Source organism: Crinia signifera, chromosome 6 (genome assembly GCF_055691185.1).
Source record: "Crinia signifera chromosome 6, ASM5569118v1, whole genome shotgun sequence".
Lineage (NCBI taxonomy): Eukaryota > Metazoa > Chordata > Amphibia > Anura > Myobatrachidae > Crinia > Crinia signifera.
The window spans coordinates 277,855,512-277,873,679 of NC_139222.1; the positions used below are offsets into that span (position 1 = coordinate 277,855,512).

Consider the following 18,168-nt stretch of genomic DNA (forward strand, 5'->3'; position numbering starts at 1 on the left):
CTGGTGTTCTGTTTCATTTTTTTTTTTAAAACAGTACGCATCTAGCATAACAAACCAAGCACTTCAGCAACAGGGAATGCCACTTTTATGGCTGAAGTGCTTGGTTTGTTTGGGCACCCACAAAGCTATTTTTTGGAAGGACTATCTCTGATCTCTAATAAAGAGGTTTATGATGAGGGTATCCATTGCAACAAATTATAAATTTTTAAAGTATGTTATAAACTCACCACAAACAAACTTTGGCCTCACAAATTGTGATTGCTTTACAAACAAGTTTGGGGTAAGAAGAATCCCCCACTCAAGAGGTGGCTTTTAAAAAAATATTTTACTGGCAGATGCTCAATTAGTTTAGTGATATATCTCAGGTGCGTGAACAGGAGGGGTAATACTAAGTACGATAAAAATACATTGTTTTCCCCAGTACTCAGGTTTGCTGAGGCACCTGAGACACCGCCCCGCCGAATACATGCCCCTCCACCACCGATTCCCCTTGATACTATGTGAGGGGATGTGTAACAAAACACACCCCCTCACATGCCTTCGCAGCAGGAGAAATCATTCAATAGTCGCTGACCATCGAATGATTTCTCCTGTCTTCGCAAATAGAAGTCAGTGAAAACTAACTTTTATTTGAATGCGCCTGGACGAAGTCGGGGCAGGCGGCTGACTTCCTGTATTCCACAGGAAGTCAGCCGCCTGCCCCGACTTCATCCAGCCCACCTTCGGAAAGCATCGGCCCGCCTGCGTACCCATGGGAACGCCCAGCATATTCATGGGAACGCCCATAAAACGCTTGGTGTTGCCATGGGCGAGCCCCATTCCTGCCGCAGTCCGTCCCCTCCCCTCCCCCCGCGCAACATACGGCCCGACAAGTGTGTAACTCGCTGAGGTCATTCTCTGGCGGAGTCTGCACATGCCCAAATACGCACGTGCGCATGAGCAGATCCCCAAACATCGGAACGGGGCGAATTAGGCCTTATGTCTGGATAATTTAAGTCCCCCATTATAAAACTTGGCCCTTTTCTGGTGATGTAATAGTTGCTCCTAATCAGACTCTTTAATGTCAGGAGGTTTGTATCATATACCTATCAATCATTTATTTATTTGAATTATTATTACCCCAGATATCTAAACCCATAGAGCCCAAGTACTGTCCCCACTACCTAGAATCTTTTATGAATGGATCCAATGTGGGTTTAACATACAGACAGACCCGACCACTTACCGCATCCTTCCTGAGCAGGGTATAGCTCTCTATATTTAATGCCCAGTCATAGAAATCATTGAGTATCTGGTGTCCTTAATTAATGTCTAATGCTATAATGGTATGGAGAACTGCACAACCAATAAATATAGTTAGTGCCTTCAAGTTGCATAAAATTTAGGGCGGGATGTATTAAAATACATCGCCGCCCGCCGCGATGCCAGCGCATATGTACTAACATATGGGACTGGCATCGCGGTGCGGTGACTGAGCCCCCCCGCGATACCTGTACTCTGGTCTCCGTCACCTTCCTGCCGCCTCCTGCTTCCCTCACGCCTGGGACAGCTAAGCAGGCTGTCCCCGGCGCCTCCTCCTCCCCCCTGCAGCCGGAAGGATGTCCGGCTGCTTCACTAGGGGGAGGAGGGGCTTACCTTCCGGGGTCCAGGAGGACCTTTCAGGAAGGTAAGCCGGAGGGGGGTCGGCGAGTTTGCGTCGGAGGCGGCAGGCGGCGAAAAGAAGCCCATAGGCTTCTATAGGGTATCGCCACCCAAAGGTGGCGATACCCTACAATGCGGTATCGGTGCGGCCGGGTTTTGATATATAGGAAAATGCGGTAAAACCGGGGTTTTACCTCATTTTCTGTTTAATACATCTCGCCCATAGTACATTAAAAACATACTTATATGCTAAGGGATGAATTCACACAAGATCAAATTGCATTTGGAATTTATTGCACAGGCATCACATTAATCATGTATATTAAAAGCGAGAAAAGAAGAAATATCACAGCAAATATCTGGTTGCAAGCAGGAAATCCCATATCACAGGCAGCAATTTTAGTATCAGTACTTGCAAAACTTCCCAAAACATACTGTTACTAATGTTCTATAGAAATATATTGTAACAAAGAGCATTAAAGCATAGTTTTAAAAAGTAGGCAAGTATGCAGGTCACCTGTCTGAGCCCCCTTTGGATCTCCTGTAACAGCAGCCAAGAGGGGGTGCATTGGACACGTATAAGGTGTTGCTGCTGGGTCCACAGGACAGCCCCCACAGCTGCTTGTTTTTCATGGTCTGTGATGAAGGGCCATTTCCAGAGGAGGGTTCCTGAGGAACCCTGCCGGAACTACATCCTGCCCATAGGCTACTGTGGGCTGCTGCAAGCTGGAGGTTGCTGTAGGTGCATGGACCAATATCGGGCAGCATTGTATTCCCTCCTACAAACCTATGGGGAATGCAGTAACCAGCGGTAAAGGAGAAAAGTATTGGTGTTTTGGGGGCATATCTGCAATTATTATTTGATAAATGGCGCCAAAGCACATGAGGCGAGAGTTTACAGAGATCTGTGTGCTAATATTGGTGCTGAACAACAGAATGATTTATTTTTACATTGGCATGACTAGAAGACTACAATAAAAGCCTAGACATTACAACATGATGGGGTAAATGTAATAGGGTCCAGACTAGTGCCGTAGCAATAGACCCCATGGTAGTTTGGAGGCACCAGGTAACCGTGGGCGCCAAGAGTCTGCTATTGTTACACTGCTGATGGGACCTGCAGATCTACTTGTCTGTGGTTCTGGCACTCCTCCTGCTAACATTAGAAATATCTCTCACAAAATGGCTGCCTCCTCACAGCAGACAGTTATTGAGGATGATAGAGTATTCAGTGGCCTCCTCTAAAATCCTTAATAACTGTCTGCTGTTAGGTGGACATTTTGCAAGGGACATTTTTAATGGTAGCAGGAGGAGTGCCAGGATCTCAGACAAGTAGATCCGTATGTCTCAGCTACAGACCTGGCGGCGGTGGAAGGAGGGACCGAATTTTCTAATTGGGGTGCCCAACTTTCTGTTATGCCACTTGTCTGGACTGTTGGAAGTTTGGGTTCTCGTTTGAGGTTGGCTGTATATTTAAAGCGGCAATAACTTTCAATGCAAAACCAACTTGCATTTTCCTTGTAAATAATTGCCGCTTAAAAAAAACGGCCATTCTCGGACAAAATCTCAGACCTTAATCAGTTCAGACCCAGTTCCATTTATCCCAATATCTTTAAGCCAGAGCCTTTAGTCTTGAAATAATGTTTCCTCTTCTAATCATCTCCCAACGTAGCCCCCAATCCAATCAATATAATTGTTGACTTTGGTGTAAAACCCATAGCCACTCCCACATTTAAGGCCCCAGGACACGAGACCTGTGAGCACCCACCTGTCATTGTTCAGGACGGCAAATGGGCCTCCGATGTCCCCACCACACGAGTCTTTCTGCTTTTGACCTGGAGTTTCCAGGAAACCAGCGCAGAACATGTTCTCTGTGAAGTTCTGCAAAAACCTCCTAAATTTGTCTAAATACCGCTTACATTTCTTCCGCTCCACCATGGGCAACTTCACATAAAGCAAATCTTTAGACATTACCTTTTGCTCTGTCACCCCAAACCCAGTCACATAACCTAATATGCCGGATTCATACAATACTTCATCACTGTTTTCGGGGAGACAGATGGGGGACACATTGTCATCCATAGTGACTGGATCTTGCAGCTCGACCAGTGCGATGTCATTGTCATAGTTGTTTTTAGTATAGTTGGGGTGCACGTGAACCCCCTTCACAAGTAAAGGGCCTTTTACAATTAGCTTGTCTGACTTTATATCACCAACAAAAATCTTCACGTCCTCAGGCCTAGATCCCGTCGACAAACGGATTTGTGAAGCAGACATCATAACCCAGCGTTCTCCAATCAGCACCCCACCACCAGTTGATAATTCTTTGTGCACTAAAACTTGCCACGGGAAGTTCCCAGGAGAAGCTTTTTTGCCACCGATGATGCGGCTAATTTCTACCACAGGATGGACAGGCTTCCCACAAACTGAGAACACAAAAATGGACAGTCAGTGACTAATACGCCTTTCACACCACAAATGCAGAGACAAACCGGGAATTAAATTCCAGGGACATTCCCGGGCTGGGACCCATTCACGCATGCTTTTGAAGCAGGGACAATGTGGTTCGGCACCTTTCACACTGAACCACGGATGACCCTGCATTTTTATGAAAATATCATAAAAAATGGCCTTTTTAAGGTCCACATTAAAAGGAATTGATTATTAATAATTAAGACACAAAACATTTGTAGTGTTTCAGCCTTTTTTTAACTTGTATAAAACAAATGAATAGGTATATAAAGCATAAAATCTGGCGCTGGATCTCCTCTTCCCCTATAATGCTTAAAAGCTCCCCCAGCTGCCAAGACATTGCACGCAGGGGTTAAAATGCACTTCTGGGGTCTGTGGTGCCACAGAACATGCACACTGTATCCCCGCACACTGTATGATGCCTCTGGGCGTGTCTGTGAGTGTCCACCACAACAGGAAGTTGCCCTGCTAGCAAATCAGCATCAGCAGACATCAGTAGAGGCAACACGGGAAGGAGGGACAAGTCCCTGCACCTTTCACACCAGCACTAGTCCCGGGTCGTTATACTGGACCCAACCTGGGAATTTAGGCTGGTGTGAAAGGGGTATAACACACCTGTCTGCATATGTACACCATAGCCTGTTTAATGGGGGGGGGGGGGGGTGTATTTTTCTATGTGTATTTCAAGGTTGTTTAGGTTGTCTTTGTTCCACTAAGAGGAAACTTTAAGATAGGGGGTTATTTTGGTTCACTCGGAAAGGCCCAATCACTCTCAAAACCATATGTATATGAACAGCTGCCAACCTGCCGTGGGGCAGATGGGGAACTGCAGCAGCAGTCTCCAAGGTCCCATGGGGTGCCATGGAAACCAAGATCCTGGCATCACCACCAAGACCTGCAGAGACACAGGGGGCATCTCCCAGCTCATTTTTCAACCACCCCAGCGGCAGGACTCCAAGAGGTGCAAGTAGGAGCCTCAATAGGGGTATACTGTAAACGACAGAGGGGAGCCAGAAAAACAGTGGCATCATCGGAATTGTAGTTTATCTTTTACTGGTCACACTTTGTGCAGTGAAGAATAAACTGATAAACTACAAATCCCATGAGGCCATTGAGCCCTGCTTTGATTCAGAGAAAGGAGAGATCGCTGGCTGATGCTGACGTCCTGCTGCATGTACACTTGAAGATCCGCGCCGGCATGTCTGCAGTCTGTGCAGGGAGGCGTGCACCGGCCCGCTCTGCGCGTGCGGCGCGGGAAACAATTGTCGGCAAGGTGAGAGAAGGGGAGGAGGCAGATTGCTGAAAGCATGAAACAGCAGCTAGCGGGGAAGGAGGACGGGTGAGAGGAGCGGGGGCGGGGGAGGAGAGGAAGACTGGGACAGGTGAGGAGTAGGATGGAAGTATGATTGGAAATACTGTATTAGGGCAGCGGAAGCAGCAAGGATGGGACTCCAGCGCTTAGCGTTAGAGGCCCCCTGTATGCAGGACCTGCAGTCAATGGATAGGACCCTGTAACAGAGAGTGCTGGAGTTCTGTCTGTGCTGATGCTGCTAGCTTGGTATTGTGGCCAAATTCAACCCCCCTGACCCCCCGCTGACCGCATTGCCGCCGGGGCTATAATGGGCTATAGGTATGCGAAGTCGGGCTGCCTGTTGTTGATACATCGGGCAGCTTCACATCCCCCATAGAAACTCATGGGGGAGGTGGCCGGCGGCGGTGCAGGTGGGGATCACAGCAGGGATCGGAGATCCTGCTGTGGTCCCCTTTGGTACATTACGGTGATATCAAATATTTGCGAGTAACCCCCGAAAACAGGTGTTTCCAGGGATGTAGCCGCAAATATTGTTTGATAAATGCAGCCCTCTGCCCATTGCTGTTTCTCCTTCTCTCTCAACCCAACTTTGGTGGAGTGGGGGCCCTTTCAGTATTTTCCTATGGGGCCCATGAAGTTCTAGTTATGCCCCTGCGTAACATGTGCAGAGAGAGTTAGATTTGGGTGGGGTTTGTACTTCAAACTGAGATCTATATTGCAGCGTAAGAATAAAATCAAACAGTATTTACCCTGCACAGAAACAAAATATCACCCAAATCTAACTCTCTCTCTCTCTGCACATGTTACATCAGCCCCACCTGCAGTGCAGCATGGTTTTGCCCATTAGAAAGAGGTTTTTGTGAGCCACCCTGAATGAGGCCCATAGTCGCCACCCAGACAGACTAATCTGCTAATCTCCTGTTCAAATATAGCAGATCGCCGGCCGGCTGCAAATCCATTCACAATTCACCATCAAATGATTTTCGGCACCGGAGCGGACATCACAGACCCTCCCTGAAGACACTTGGGCGCGCCTGCATTTTTCCTCACAAGTCCAGAAAACAGGCGGTTTACCACCCACAAACGCCAGCTTCTTGTCAATCCTCTTGCTCATGGCAAGCGATTAAAAAAGTATCAAGATTTCAGCGCCGGATGGCCTCGCATATTCTATACTATGGGCCGAAGGGAGACCAGCGGCGACGGTGGGGGAGGCAAAGGGGACCCGGGACAAGCTCCGTTGGGAGCGCACCCATGGCGGGAGCCAGCCGCTGGTTGGGGCTGGCGATACTTTGCCAGCCCCTGCAAGAACTAGGCCAGATCCATCTGTAGGTTTCGTGGAAAATCAGGAAAGCTTCCGTCAATCTATATCATTGCAGCAAGATCCACAGATTTATTTAACAATTGCCAAAAAATTATTATTATTATTTAAGCAACGTACCTGGCACACATTTTGGTATTTGTTGTTCCCCGTTCTCATCCCTCCACACTCGATCCTCTGAACAGTTGAACGTAGCTGAGAATCATGTAAACAGAAGTATTAAGGCCCATACACACTTAAAGATTTTCATTTCAAAAGTCTTTAGGTGCCCATACACTAGTAAGATTTATTTGCAGATCTGACTGGTTGCAACAAAAACATGGTTATGGATGAGTGACAGTTTGTAAGTTTTCCAGCATTTCCAAGCAAATGGTCAACTGTCATTTGCTCTCATCCATAACCATGTTTTTGTTCCAACCAGACAGATCTGCAGATAAATCTGCATGTGTATGGCCACCTTTAGCCAAAATTTCTGATAGATATATCTGTCACCAAAGTAGTGCGTACACACTGAGCTATTTTCCCCAAAGAGCAAGAGGTTTTCAGGAGGTGAAAGACTTTGCTGAAAATCTTTCATATAAAAAGATATTTACATAATGGGCGGGGTTTGAATTCCAAGGGTGGGAGTACTGGCCATTTTATTCAGTGCATGTCTGCATATTCTGGCGACCGCTCAGAAAATGGCAGTGCTACTCCCCAAAACATCCAACTGACCAGCGATCGCAGGCGTTCGGCAGTGGCGGCAGTAACGCATATATTGCTGGCACATATATATTACTGGCTATTGTTGCTAATATCCTGTAAATTTACAGTGGTGGCCAGTAGTATTTCTGTGCTGCTGTCCTGCGGGCTGGGGAGCGGGAGCCGCCGCAGACGGGGGAGACGCGGCTGCTGCTGGCGGCTGCGAATGGCTTTTCCTCCCTGCTCCATGAATATATAGAGCAGGGGGAGGGAGAAGGGGATAACGGGGTTTTTACCGCATTTTTACCTTAGAGAATCTCCCCCAATTTCTGTTAAATTTCAATCTATCAATAAACTTTTCACTTTATCACGTGGAAAGTGATAACGCAAAAAGAGATAAACTACCAACCAACAGGCACCTAACTGTTATTTTAAACCATAGCCTACAGCATGGTAGTTAGGAGCTTATTGGCTGGTACATTATCTCACTCTATTTAATATTTTTGAAGGCTTAGTACATCTGCCCCAATTTTTTTGGGAAAAAAAACAAACTCACCAAAAAAAAAACATTGTACAATCCACCTATACCTAAAACAACCCCAATCAGGGTAACACTAGTCCATATAATAATAGACCCAGCAGTATACGTACCACTTCCTGTCCGAGTCCCCACTGTGTAACACTAGTCCATATAAGATTAGACCCAGCAGTATACTGTACGTACCACTTCCTGTCCGAGTCCCCACTGTGTAACACTAGTCCATATAAGATTAGACCCAGCAGTGTACGTACCGCTTCCTGTCCGAGTCCCCATTGTGTAACACTTGTCCATATAAGATTAGACCCAGCAGTATACTGTACGTACCACTTCCTGTCCGAGTCCCCATTGTGTAACACTAGTCCATATAAGATTAGACCCAGCAGTATACTGTACCACTCCCTTCCCGAGTCCCCACTGTGTAACACTTGTCCATATAAGATTAGACCCAGCAGTATACTGTACCGCTTGCTGTCTGAGTCCCCACTGTGTAACACTAGTCCATATAAGATTAGACCCAGCAGTATACGTACCATTTCCTGCCCGACTCCCCACTGTGTAACACTAGTCCATATAACATTAGACCCAGCAGTATACGTACCACTTCCTGTCCGAGTCCCTACTGTGTAACACTAGTCCATATAAGATTAGACCCAGCAGTGTACGAACCGCTTCCTGTCCGAGTCCCCACTGTGTAACACTAGTCCATATAAGAATAGACCCAGCAGTGTACGTACCACTTCCTGTCCGAGTCCCCACTGTGTGACACTTGTCCATATAAGATTAGACCAGCAGTAGACGTACCGCTTCCTGTCCGGGTCCCCACTGTGTAACACTTGTCCATATAACATGAGACCCAGCAGTATACATACCGCTTCCTGTCCGAGTCCCCACTGTGTAACACTAGTCCATATAACATTAGACCCAGCAGTATACATACCGCTTCCTGTCCGAGTCCCCACTGTGTAACACTTGTCCATATAAGATTAGACCTAGCAGTATACTGTGCGTACCACTTCCTGTCCGAGTCCCCATTGTGTAACACTGGTCTATATAAGATTAGACCCAGCAGTATACGTACCACTTCCTGTCCGAGTCCCCACTTGTAACACTTGTCCATATAACATTAGACCCAGCAGTATACGTACCACTTCCAGTCTGAGTCCCCACTGTGTAACACTAGTCCATATAAGATTAGATCCAGCAGTATACGTACCGCTTCCTGTCCGAGTCCCCACTGTGTAATACTTGTCCATATAACATTAGACCCAGCAGTATACATACCGCTTCCTGTCCGAGTCCCCACTGTGTAACACTAGTCCATATAACATTAGACCCAGCAGTATACGTACCACTTCCTGTCCGAGTCCCCACTGTGTAACACTTGTCCATATAACATAAGACCCAGCAGTATACATACCGCTTCCTGTCCGAGTCCCCACTGTGTAACACTTGTCCATATAAGATTAGACCTAGCAGTATACTGTACGTACCACTTCCTGTCCGATTCCCCATTGTGTAACACTGGTCTATATAAGATTAGACCCAGCAGTATACGTACCACTTCCTTTCCGAGTCCCCACTGTGTAACACTAGTCCATATAAGATTAGATCCAGCAGTATACGTACCACTTCCTGTCCGAGTCCCCATTGTGTAACACTAGGCCATATAAGATTAGACTCAGCAGTATATGTACCACTTCCTGTCCGAGTCCCCATTGTGTAACACTAGGCCATATAAGATTAGACTTAGCAGTATACTGTACGTACCACTTCCTGTCCGAGTCCCCACTGTGTAACACTAGTCCATATAAGATTAGGCCCAGCAGTATACGTACCACTTCCTGTCTGAGTCCCCACTGTGTAACACTAGTCCATATAAGATTAGACCCAGCAGTATACTGTACCACTTCCTGTCCGAGTCCCCACTGTGTAACACTAGGCCATATAAGATTAGACTCAGCAGTATATGTACCACTTCCTGTCCGAGTCCCCATTGTGTAACACTAGGCCATATAAGATTAGACTCAGCAGTATACTGTACGTACCACTTCCTGTCCGAGTCCCCACTGTGTAACACTAGTCCATATAAGATTAGGCCCAGCAGTATACGTACCACTTCCTGTCTGAGTCCCCATTGTGTAACACTAGGCCATATAAGATTAGACTCAGCAGTATACTGTACGTACCACTTCCTGTCCGAGTCCCCACTGTGTAACACTAGTCCATATAAGATTAGACCCAGCAGTATATGTACCACTTCTTGTCCGAGTCACCATTGTGTAACACTAGTCCATATAAGATTAGATCCAGCAGTATACGTACCACTTCCTGTCCGAGTCCCCATTGTGTAACACTAGGCCATATAAGATTAGACTCAGCAGTATATGTACCACTTCCTGTCCCAGTCCCCATTGTGTAACACTAGGCCATATAAGATTAGGCCCAGCAGTATATGTACCACTTCCTGTCCGAGTCCCCACTGTGTAACACTAGTCCATATAAGATTAGGCCCAGCAGTATATGTACCACTTCCTGTCCGAGTCCCCACTGTGTAACACTTGTCCATATAAGATTAGACCTAGCAGTATACTGTACGTACCACTTCCTGTCCGATTCCCCATTGTGTAACACTGGTCTATATAAGATTAGACCCAGCAGTATACGTACCACTTCCTTTCCGAGTCCCCACTGTGTAACACTAGTCCATATAAGATTAGACCCAGCAGTATATGTACCACTTCTTGTCCGAGTCACCATTGTGTAACACTAGTCCATATAAGATTAGATCCAGCAGTATACGTACCACTTCCTGTCCGAGTCCCCATTGTGTAACACTAGGCCATATAAGATTAAACTCAGCAGTATATGTACCACTTCCTGTCCGAGTCCCCATTGTGTAACACTAGGCCATATAAGATTAGACTCAGCAGTATACTGTACGTACCACTTCCTGTCCGAGTCCCCACTGTGTAACACTAGTCCATATAAGATTAGGCCCAGCAGTATACGTACCACTTCCTGTCCGAGTCCCCACTGTGTAACACTAGTCCATATAAGATTAGACCCAGCAGTATATGTACCACTTCTTGTCCGAGTCACCATTGTGTAACACTAGTCCATATAAGATTAGATCCAGCAGTATACGTACCACTTCCTGTCCGAGTCCCCATTGTGTAACACTAGGCCATATAAGATTAGACTCAGCAGTATATGTACCACTTCCTGTCCCAGTCCCCATTGTGTAACACTAGGCCATATAAGATTAGGCCCAGCAGTATATGTACCACTTCCTGTCCGAGTCCCCACTGTGTAACACTAGTCCATATAAGATTAGGCCCAGCAGTATATGTACCACTTCCTGTCCGAGTCCCCACTGTGTAACACTTGTCCATATAAGATTAGACCTAGCAGTATACTGTACGTACCACTTCCTGTCCGATTCCCCATTGTGTAACACTGGTCTATATAAGATTAGACCCAGCAGTATACGTACCACTTCCTTTCCGAGTCCCCACTGTGTAACACTAGTCCATATAAGATTAGACCCAGCAGTATATGTACCACTTCTTGTCCGAGTCACCATTGTGTAACACTAGTCCATATAAGATTAGATCCAGCAGTATACGTACCACTTCCTGTCCGAGTCCCCATTGTGTAACACTAGGCCATATAAGATTAAACTCAGCAGTATATGTACCACTTCCTGTCCGAGTCCCCATTGTGTAACACTAGGCCATATAAGATTAGACTCAGCAGTATACTGTACGTACCACTTCCTGTCCGAGTCCCCACTGTGTAACACTAGTCCATATAAGATTAGGCCCAGCAGTATACGTACCACTTCCTGTCTGAGTCCCCACTGTGTAACACTAGTCCATATAAGATTAGACCCAGCAGTATACTGTACCACTTCCTGTCCGAGTCCACATTGTGTAACACTTGTCCATATAAGATTAGACCCAGCAGTATACTGTACCGCTTGCTGTCCGAGTCCCCACTGTGTAACACTAGTCCATATAAGATTAGACCCAGCAGTGTACGTACCGCTTCCTGTCCGAGTCCCCACTGTGTAACACTAGTCCATATAAGATTAGACCCAGCAGTATACGTACCACTTTCTGCCCGAGTCCCCACTGTGTAACACTAGTCCATATAACATTAGACCCAGCAGCATACGTACCACTTCCTGTCCGAGTCCCCACTGTGTAACACTAGTCCATATAAGATTAGACCCAGCAGTGTACGTACCGCTTCCTGTCCGAGTCCCCACTGTGTAACACTAGTCCATATAAGAATAGACCCAGCAGTGTACGTACCACTTCCTGTCCGAGTCCCCACTGTGTGACACTTGTCCATATAAGATTAGACCCAGCAGTAGACGTACCGCTTCCTGTCCGGGTCCCCACTGTGTAACACTTGTCCATATAACATGAGACCCAGCAGTATACATACCGCTTCCTGTCCGAGTCCCCACTGTGTAACACTAGTCCATATAACATTAGACCCAGCAGTATACATACCGCTTCCTGTCCGAGTCCCCACTGTGTAACACTTGTCCATATAAGATTAGACCTAGCAGTATACTGTACGTACCACTTCCTGTCCGAGTCCCCATTGTGTAACACTGGTCTATATAAGATTAGACCCAGCAGTATACATACCACTTCCTGTCCGAGTCCCCACTTGTAACACTTGTCCATATAACATTAGACCCAGCAGTATACGTACCACTTCCAGTCTGAGTCCCCACTGTGTAACACTAGTCCATATAAGATTAGATCCAGCAGTATACGTACCGCTTCCTGTCCGAGTCCCCACTGTGTAACACTTGTCCATATAACATTAGACCCAGCAGTATACATACCGCTTCCTGTCCGAGTCCCCACTGTGTAACACTAGTCCATATAACATTAGACCCAGCAGTATACGTACCACTTCCTGTCCGAGTCCCCACTGTGTAACACTTGTCCATATAACATAAGACCCAGCAGTATACATACCGCTTCCTGTCCGAGTCCCCACTGTGTAACACTTGTCCATATAAGATTAGGCCCAGCAGTATACTGTACGTACCACTTCCTGTCCGATTCCCCATTGTGTAACACTGGTCTATATAAGATTAGACCCAGCAGTATACGTACCACTTCCTTTCCGAGTCCCCACTGTGTAACACTAGTCCATATAAGATTAGACCCAGCAGTATATGTACCACTTCTTGTCCGAGTCACCATTGTGTAACACTAGTCCATATAAGATTAGATCCAGCAGTATACGTACCACTTCCTGTCCGAGTCCCCATTGTGTAACACTAGGCCACATAAGATTAGACTCAGCAGTATATGTACCACTTCCTGTCCGAGTCCCCATTGTGTAACACTAGGCCATATAAGATTAGACTCAGCAGTATACTGTACGTACCACTTCCTGTCCGAGTCCCCACTGTGTAACACTAGTCCCTATAAGATTAGGCCCAGCAGTATACGTACCACTTCCTGTCTGAGTCCCCACTGTGTAACACTAGTCCATATAAGATTAGGCCCAGCAGTATACGTACCACTTCCCGTCCGAGTCCCCATTGTGTAACACTAGGCCATATAAGATTAGACTCAGCAGTATACTGTACGTACCACTTCCTGTCCGAGTCCCCACTGTGTAACACTAGTCCATATAAGATTAGACCCAGCAGTATATGTACCACTTCTTGTCCGAGTCACCATTGTGTAACACTAGTCCATATAAGATTAGATCCAGCAGTATACGTACCACTTCCTGTCCGAGTCCCCATTGTGTAACACTAGGCCATATAAGATTAGACTCAGCAGTATATGTACCACTTCCTGTCCGAGTCCCCATTGTGTAACACTAGGCCATATAAGATTAGACTCAGCAGTATACGTACCACTTCCTGTCCGAGTCCCCACTGTGTAACACTAGTCCATATAAGCATACCTCCAAACTGTCACGATTCCGTCGGGACAGTCCCGATTTTAGGGTCCTGTCCCGATGTCCCACCCGCGGCAGGCATTGTCCCGCTGCGGGGGGTGGCAGTTGGGAGACCCCCCAATCTAGTAGAATAGACGCTGTGCGCATGCGCACAGCGTCTATTCTCGTATGAAAATGAGGTTGCGGCTAATTAGCATAAGCCGAGCCCTCATTTGCATACGCCCCGCCCCCTTTTCGGACGCTCGCACGGCTTCGCCGCGCGAGTGTCCCTATTTCCCCCGGATGGAAGTTGGGAGGTATGATATAAGATTAGGCCCAGCAGTATACGTACCACTTCCAGTCTGAGTCCCCACTGTGTAACACTAGTCCATATAAGATTAGATCCAGCAGTATACTGTATGTACCACTTCCTGTCCGAGTCCCCACTGTGTAACACTAGTCCATATAAGATTTGATCCAGCAGTATACGTACCACTTCTTGTCCGAGTCACCATTGTGTAACACTAGGCCATATAAGATTAGATCCAGCAGTATACTGTACGTACCACTTCCAGTCTGAGTCCCCACTGTGTAACACTAGTCCATATAAGATTAGATCCAGCAGTATACGTACCACTTCCAGTCTGAGTCCCCACTGTGTAACACTAGTCCATATAAGATTAGATCCAGCAGTATACGTACCACTTCCTGTCCGAGTCACCATTGTGTAGAAAGGCTCAGTGCAGTTGTAGATAATGGTCAACTGGGTCTTCCCTTCGTTTGGCTTGGTCAGGAATTTGTATCCACCATTACGTAAAGTTGGCGGATTCTCACAGAGCTGTTCTACAAAGACCAGAGAAACGTATTATAATAATGAATGGATGACGCAACAGTTCCATCAGGGGCGTAAGCAGAAGTTTGTGTGCCCCACAGCAAAATTTACAATGCCCCCTCCCCCCAATGTCCATTACACCTTACACTAGACACCGCAATGTCCCTCACTTTATATACTGTACACGCATACACACGTCCCACACTATATATACTGCACACACACATACAGTATATTCCACACTATATATACTGTACACACACATATGCCACACTATATATACTACACACATATGCCACACTATATATACTGCACCAGGCTCAGCCAATCGGACACATACAGTTCTGACTTCCCCGGTAGCCTGGAACTCCCCGTCTTACTGCTGCAGGTGAGCGCCGCAGCCGCTGTCCTCACCTCCTCTCTGAGTCCCACCATGCGGCTGCAGTTCTCTGGCCGTTGCCAGGCCGTCTCTGCTCAGCTTATCCGCCAGCCACCCGGCAGCCCGGCACGGCGCGACTCCCCCCATCCCCCCACCCAGCAGCAGGCAGTCACGATCCAGACGGCCGTGTCCCGCACCGCGCCAGCTCTTTTATGAAATATAAAAATCACAGTTACGGCATACCTCCCAACTTCTGACCTGTAGAAATAGGGACACTCGCGCGGCGAAGCCGAAAAGGGGGCGGGGCGTATGCAAATGAGGTTGCGGCTTATGCTAATTTGCCGCAACCTCATTTTCATACGAGAATAGACGCATGCGCACAGCGTCTATTCTACTAGATTGGGGGGTCTCCCAACTGCCACCCCCCGCAGCGGGACAATGCCTGCCGCGGGTGGGACAGCGGGACAGGACCCGAAAATCGGGACTGTCCCGCTGTAATCGTGACAGTTGGGAGGTATGGTTACGGTGCAGGGGAGTGCTTGCTTTCCATGGGGCCCCCCCAGCCCCCATAGCAGCTGCACCCCCTGCACCCACGGTAGTTCCACAACTGAGTTCCATATAATAAATGATTTAATAATTAAGCTGGATACACATTAGACAAGTGGTTCCCAAACGCTAATGAATCAGACTCGCACCAGTAGTAGTAGGTGTATGTAGGCTTATGGTATCAATTGCAGACAATGTCTAGGATGACCGTCACTAGGTCCAGCACTTATGGTCGACAGTGACTAGGTTGACACCTTGAAATAGTCGACATGCCCAAGGATGACATTGACAAAATGTCGACACAAGCCTATGGTCAACATAGACATGGTCAACGTGAATAAGGTCAATATGAGTTTTCACATTTTTGGGTGTCTATGTTGACAGTGTGCTGTAGTCCACAAGTTCCTAGAGGTCTAAAAACTTATTTTGTTTGTTCAAAGAGACCCTGGACTTTACCCTCCACAAGCAACATCTCTATCTGTACAATACCAGGAAGAACATATCACTGGTCTTATCTATGTTTTTTGGACACTTGTTCTGGCCCCCAATTTATTTATTGTAAATGTATACAGCGTTTGTTCACTGAACCTCGGTGGTCGGTGGAATACAATAACGTTGGGGGTCAGTGGAATATAATAACAATAGGTGATTCATCGCGCCCTACGGGCGATCTTCGCACCATCGTAAGGGGCTGCGCCCCCTTAATTTGTGAACGTTTGTATATGAGAAATATGGTTAGAATTGTATGAAAGATGCCTGTATTGCAACTTGAGTTATAGGTGAAATGTGTTAAATAGAGAGCATATGATGTGGAAGGGGTGTGTATTGTTTTGTTTAATTAAAAAGCGGTTACAGAGTAAGATGTACATTGATAGTGTGGATGGTACAGTGACATTTGTGGGTGTGGGTGGGGGTGTGTGTGTGCGTGTTGTTGAGGTGTGTGTGTGTGTGTTGTTGAGGTGTGTGTGTGCGTTTGTGTGCAATAGTATAGTAGGGTGAGCGGGTCCCCACTGGTGGAAGTTACGGGGCAGGAGAACAAGAGGCAGGGCAGTGATAGGGGTGTGTGGGCATGAGGGGTAGTAAAGGTTTTTGGCTGTTGCAGAGTAGGGATGGCCATTGGTGCAGACGCCATCGATGGTTGGCATTGATGGTGATTTTGCACCCTGCCATCAATAGTAGTAAAATATTACTTGGATAACCATCGATTGTTGTAGCTATTGATGGTCCTCCATTGAATCTGACTGAATAGGTTGTGGGTCAATCAGAACTTGGTGGCGGGACTTCCGGGTGTGGGTAGTGTGTAGGGGATGCAGTTAAAATCCCGGCGGTCGGGATCCCGGCGTTCAGAATCCCGACGCCGGAATCCCGACCGCCGAAATGCCGACACATTCTCCCTCCTGGGGTGTCCACGACACCCCTGGAGGGAGAATAAATTAGTGTGCCGAGCGTAGCGAGGCACCGGGCCCGCTGCGCGGCGATCCACGTCCCCCCCTTGTCGGCATTTCGGCTGTCGGGATTCCGGCGTCGGGATTCTGAACGCCGGGATCCGGACCGCCGGGATTCAATACTGAATCCGTGTATAGCTTTGCTCCGTGTCCCGGCTCCTTAAAAAATTTTGAAACTTGATCGGTTCTCCTTTGCCATCGATGTAGAGAAACCATCTGGTCCTCCCACATCGATGGCATCAACGTTTTTCAACATCGGCCATAAACCATCGATGATTTGAAATCATTGATGGTCGATGGGCATCCCTAGAACTGGAGGAGGGTGGGGGACAGTATGCAGCTCCCGGCAGTGGGTGAGCGTCTCCTCCCACTGGGAAGGTGCATGAGAGCAGGAGGCTGTATAATAGTGGTATGTTGGAAAGACATTGATAAAAGTTGTGGCGCTGGTGAGGGGGGGGGGGGGGGGGCACGGCACGGGGGTCGCGGTGGCCGCGAATCACGAGAGGGGGGGGGTCGCGGGGGGCAGCTGGGAATCGCGGGAGAAGGGGGTCGCGGGGGTCCAGGGGAGGGGGGGTAGGTTTGCTGGCAGAGGGGGGGGGGGGAGGCTGTGGAGTAATGGTGGATGGTGGGCGTGTACTGTAGCCCTGGCTGGGTGGGGGGAGGTGATGTCAAGGGGGTGGTGGTGTGTATAACACTGGTCTTTTCCCTAGGGGGGGTGGGTTTGTGTAGAATGCTGGGCAGGAACGTTATACACACAGGGGATGAGTGACAGATCTGGCTAAATATATAAGAGATTGGTGGTTAGTGGAATATAATAACATTGGGGGTCAGTGGAATACAATAACATTGGGGGTCAGTGGAATACAATAACATTGGGGGTCAGTGGAATATAATAACATTGGGGGTCAGTGGAATATAATAACATTGGGGGTCAGTGGAATATAATAACATTGGGGGTCAGTGGAATATAATAACATTGGGGGTCAGTGGAATACAATAACATTGGGGGTCAGTGGAATACAATAACATTGGGGGTCCCTGGAATACACACACAGGAATCAGGCCTGGATGCTGCTGCT

The 18,168-nt window shown here is 47.5% G+C and overlaps 1 protein-coding gene across 2 annotated transcripts in view; it reads right to left on the bottom strand.

Annotated features, from left to right (window-relative positions):
• Positions 1-1,913: 1,913 nt before the first annotated feature.
• LOC146009403 (complement C1r subcomponent-like) overlaps positions 1,914-18,168 on the bottom strand; it is a 39,160-nt gene continuing 22,905 nt past the window's right edge. For both annotated transcript variants that reach the window (XM_083149728.1, XM_083149727.1), the window contains exons 4-6: positions 14,590-14,730; positions 6,864-6,938; positions 1,914-4,067 (exon numbers count right to left, since the gene is read on the bottom strand). In XM_083149728.1, coding sequence (XP_083005854.1) covers positions 3,298-4,067; positions 6,864-6,938; positions 14,590-14,730 — 986 coding nt within the window. In that variant the 3' untranslated portion in view covers positions 1,914-3,297. The remainder of the gene's footprint in view (positions 4,068-6,863; positions 6,939-14,589; positions 14,731-18,168) is intronic.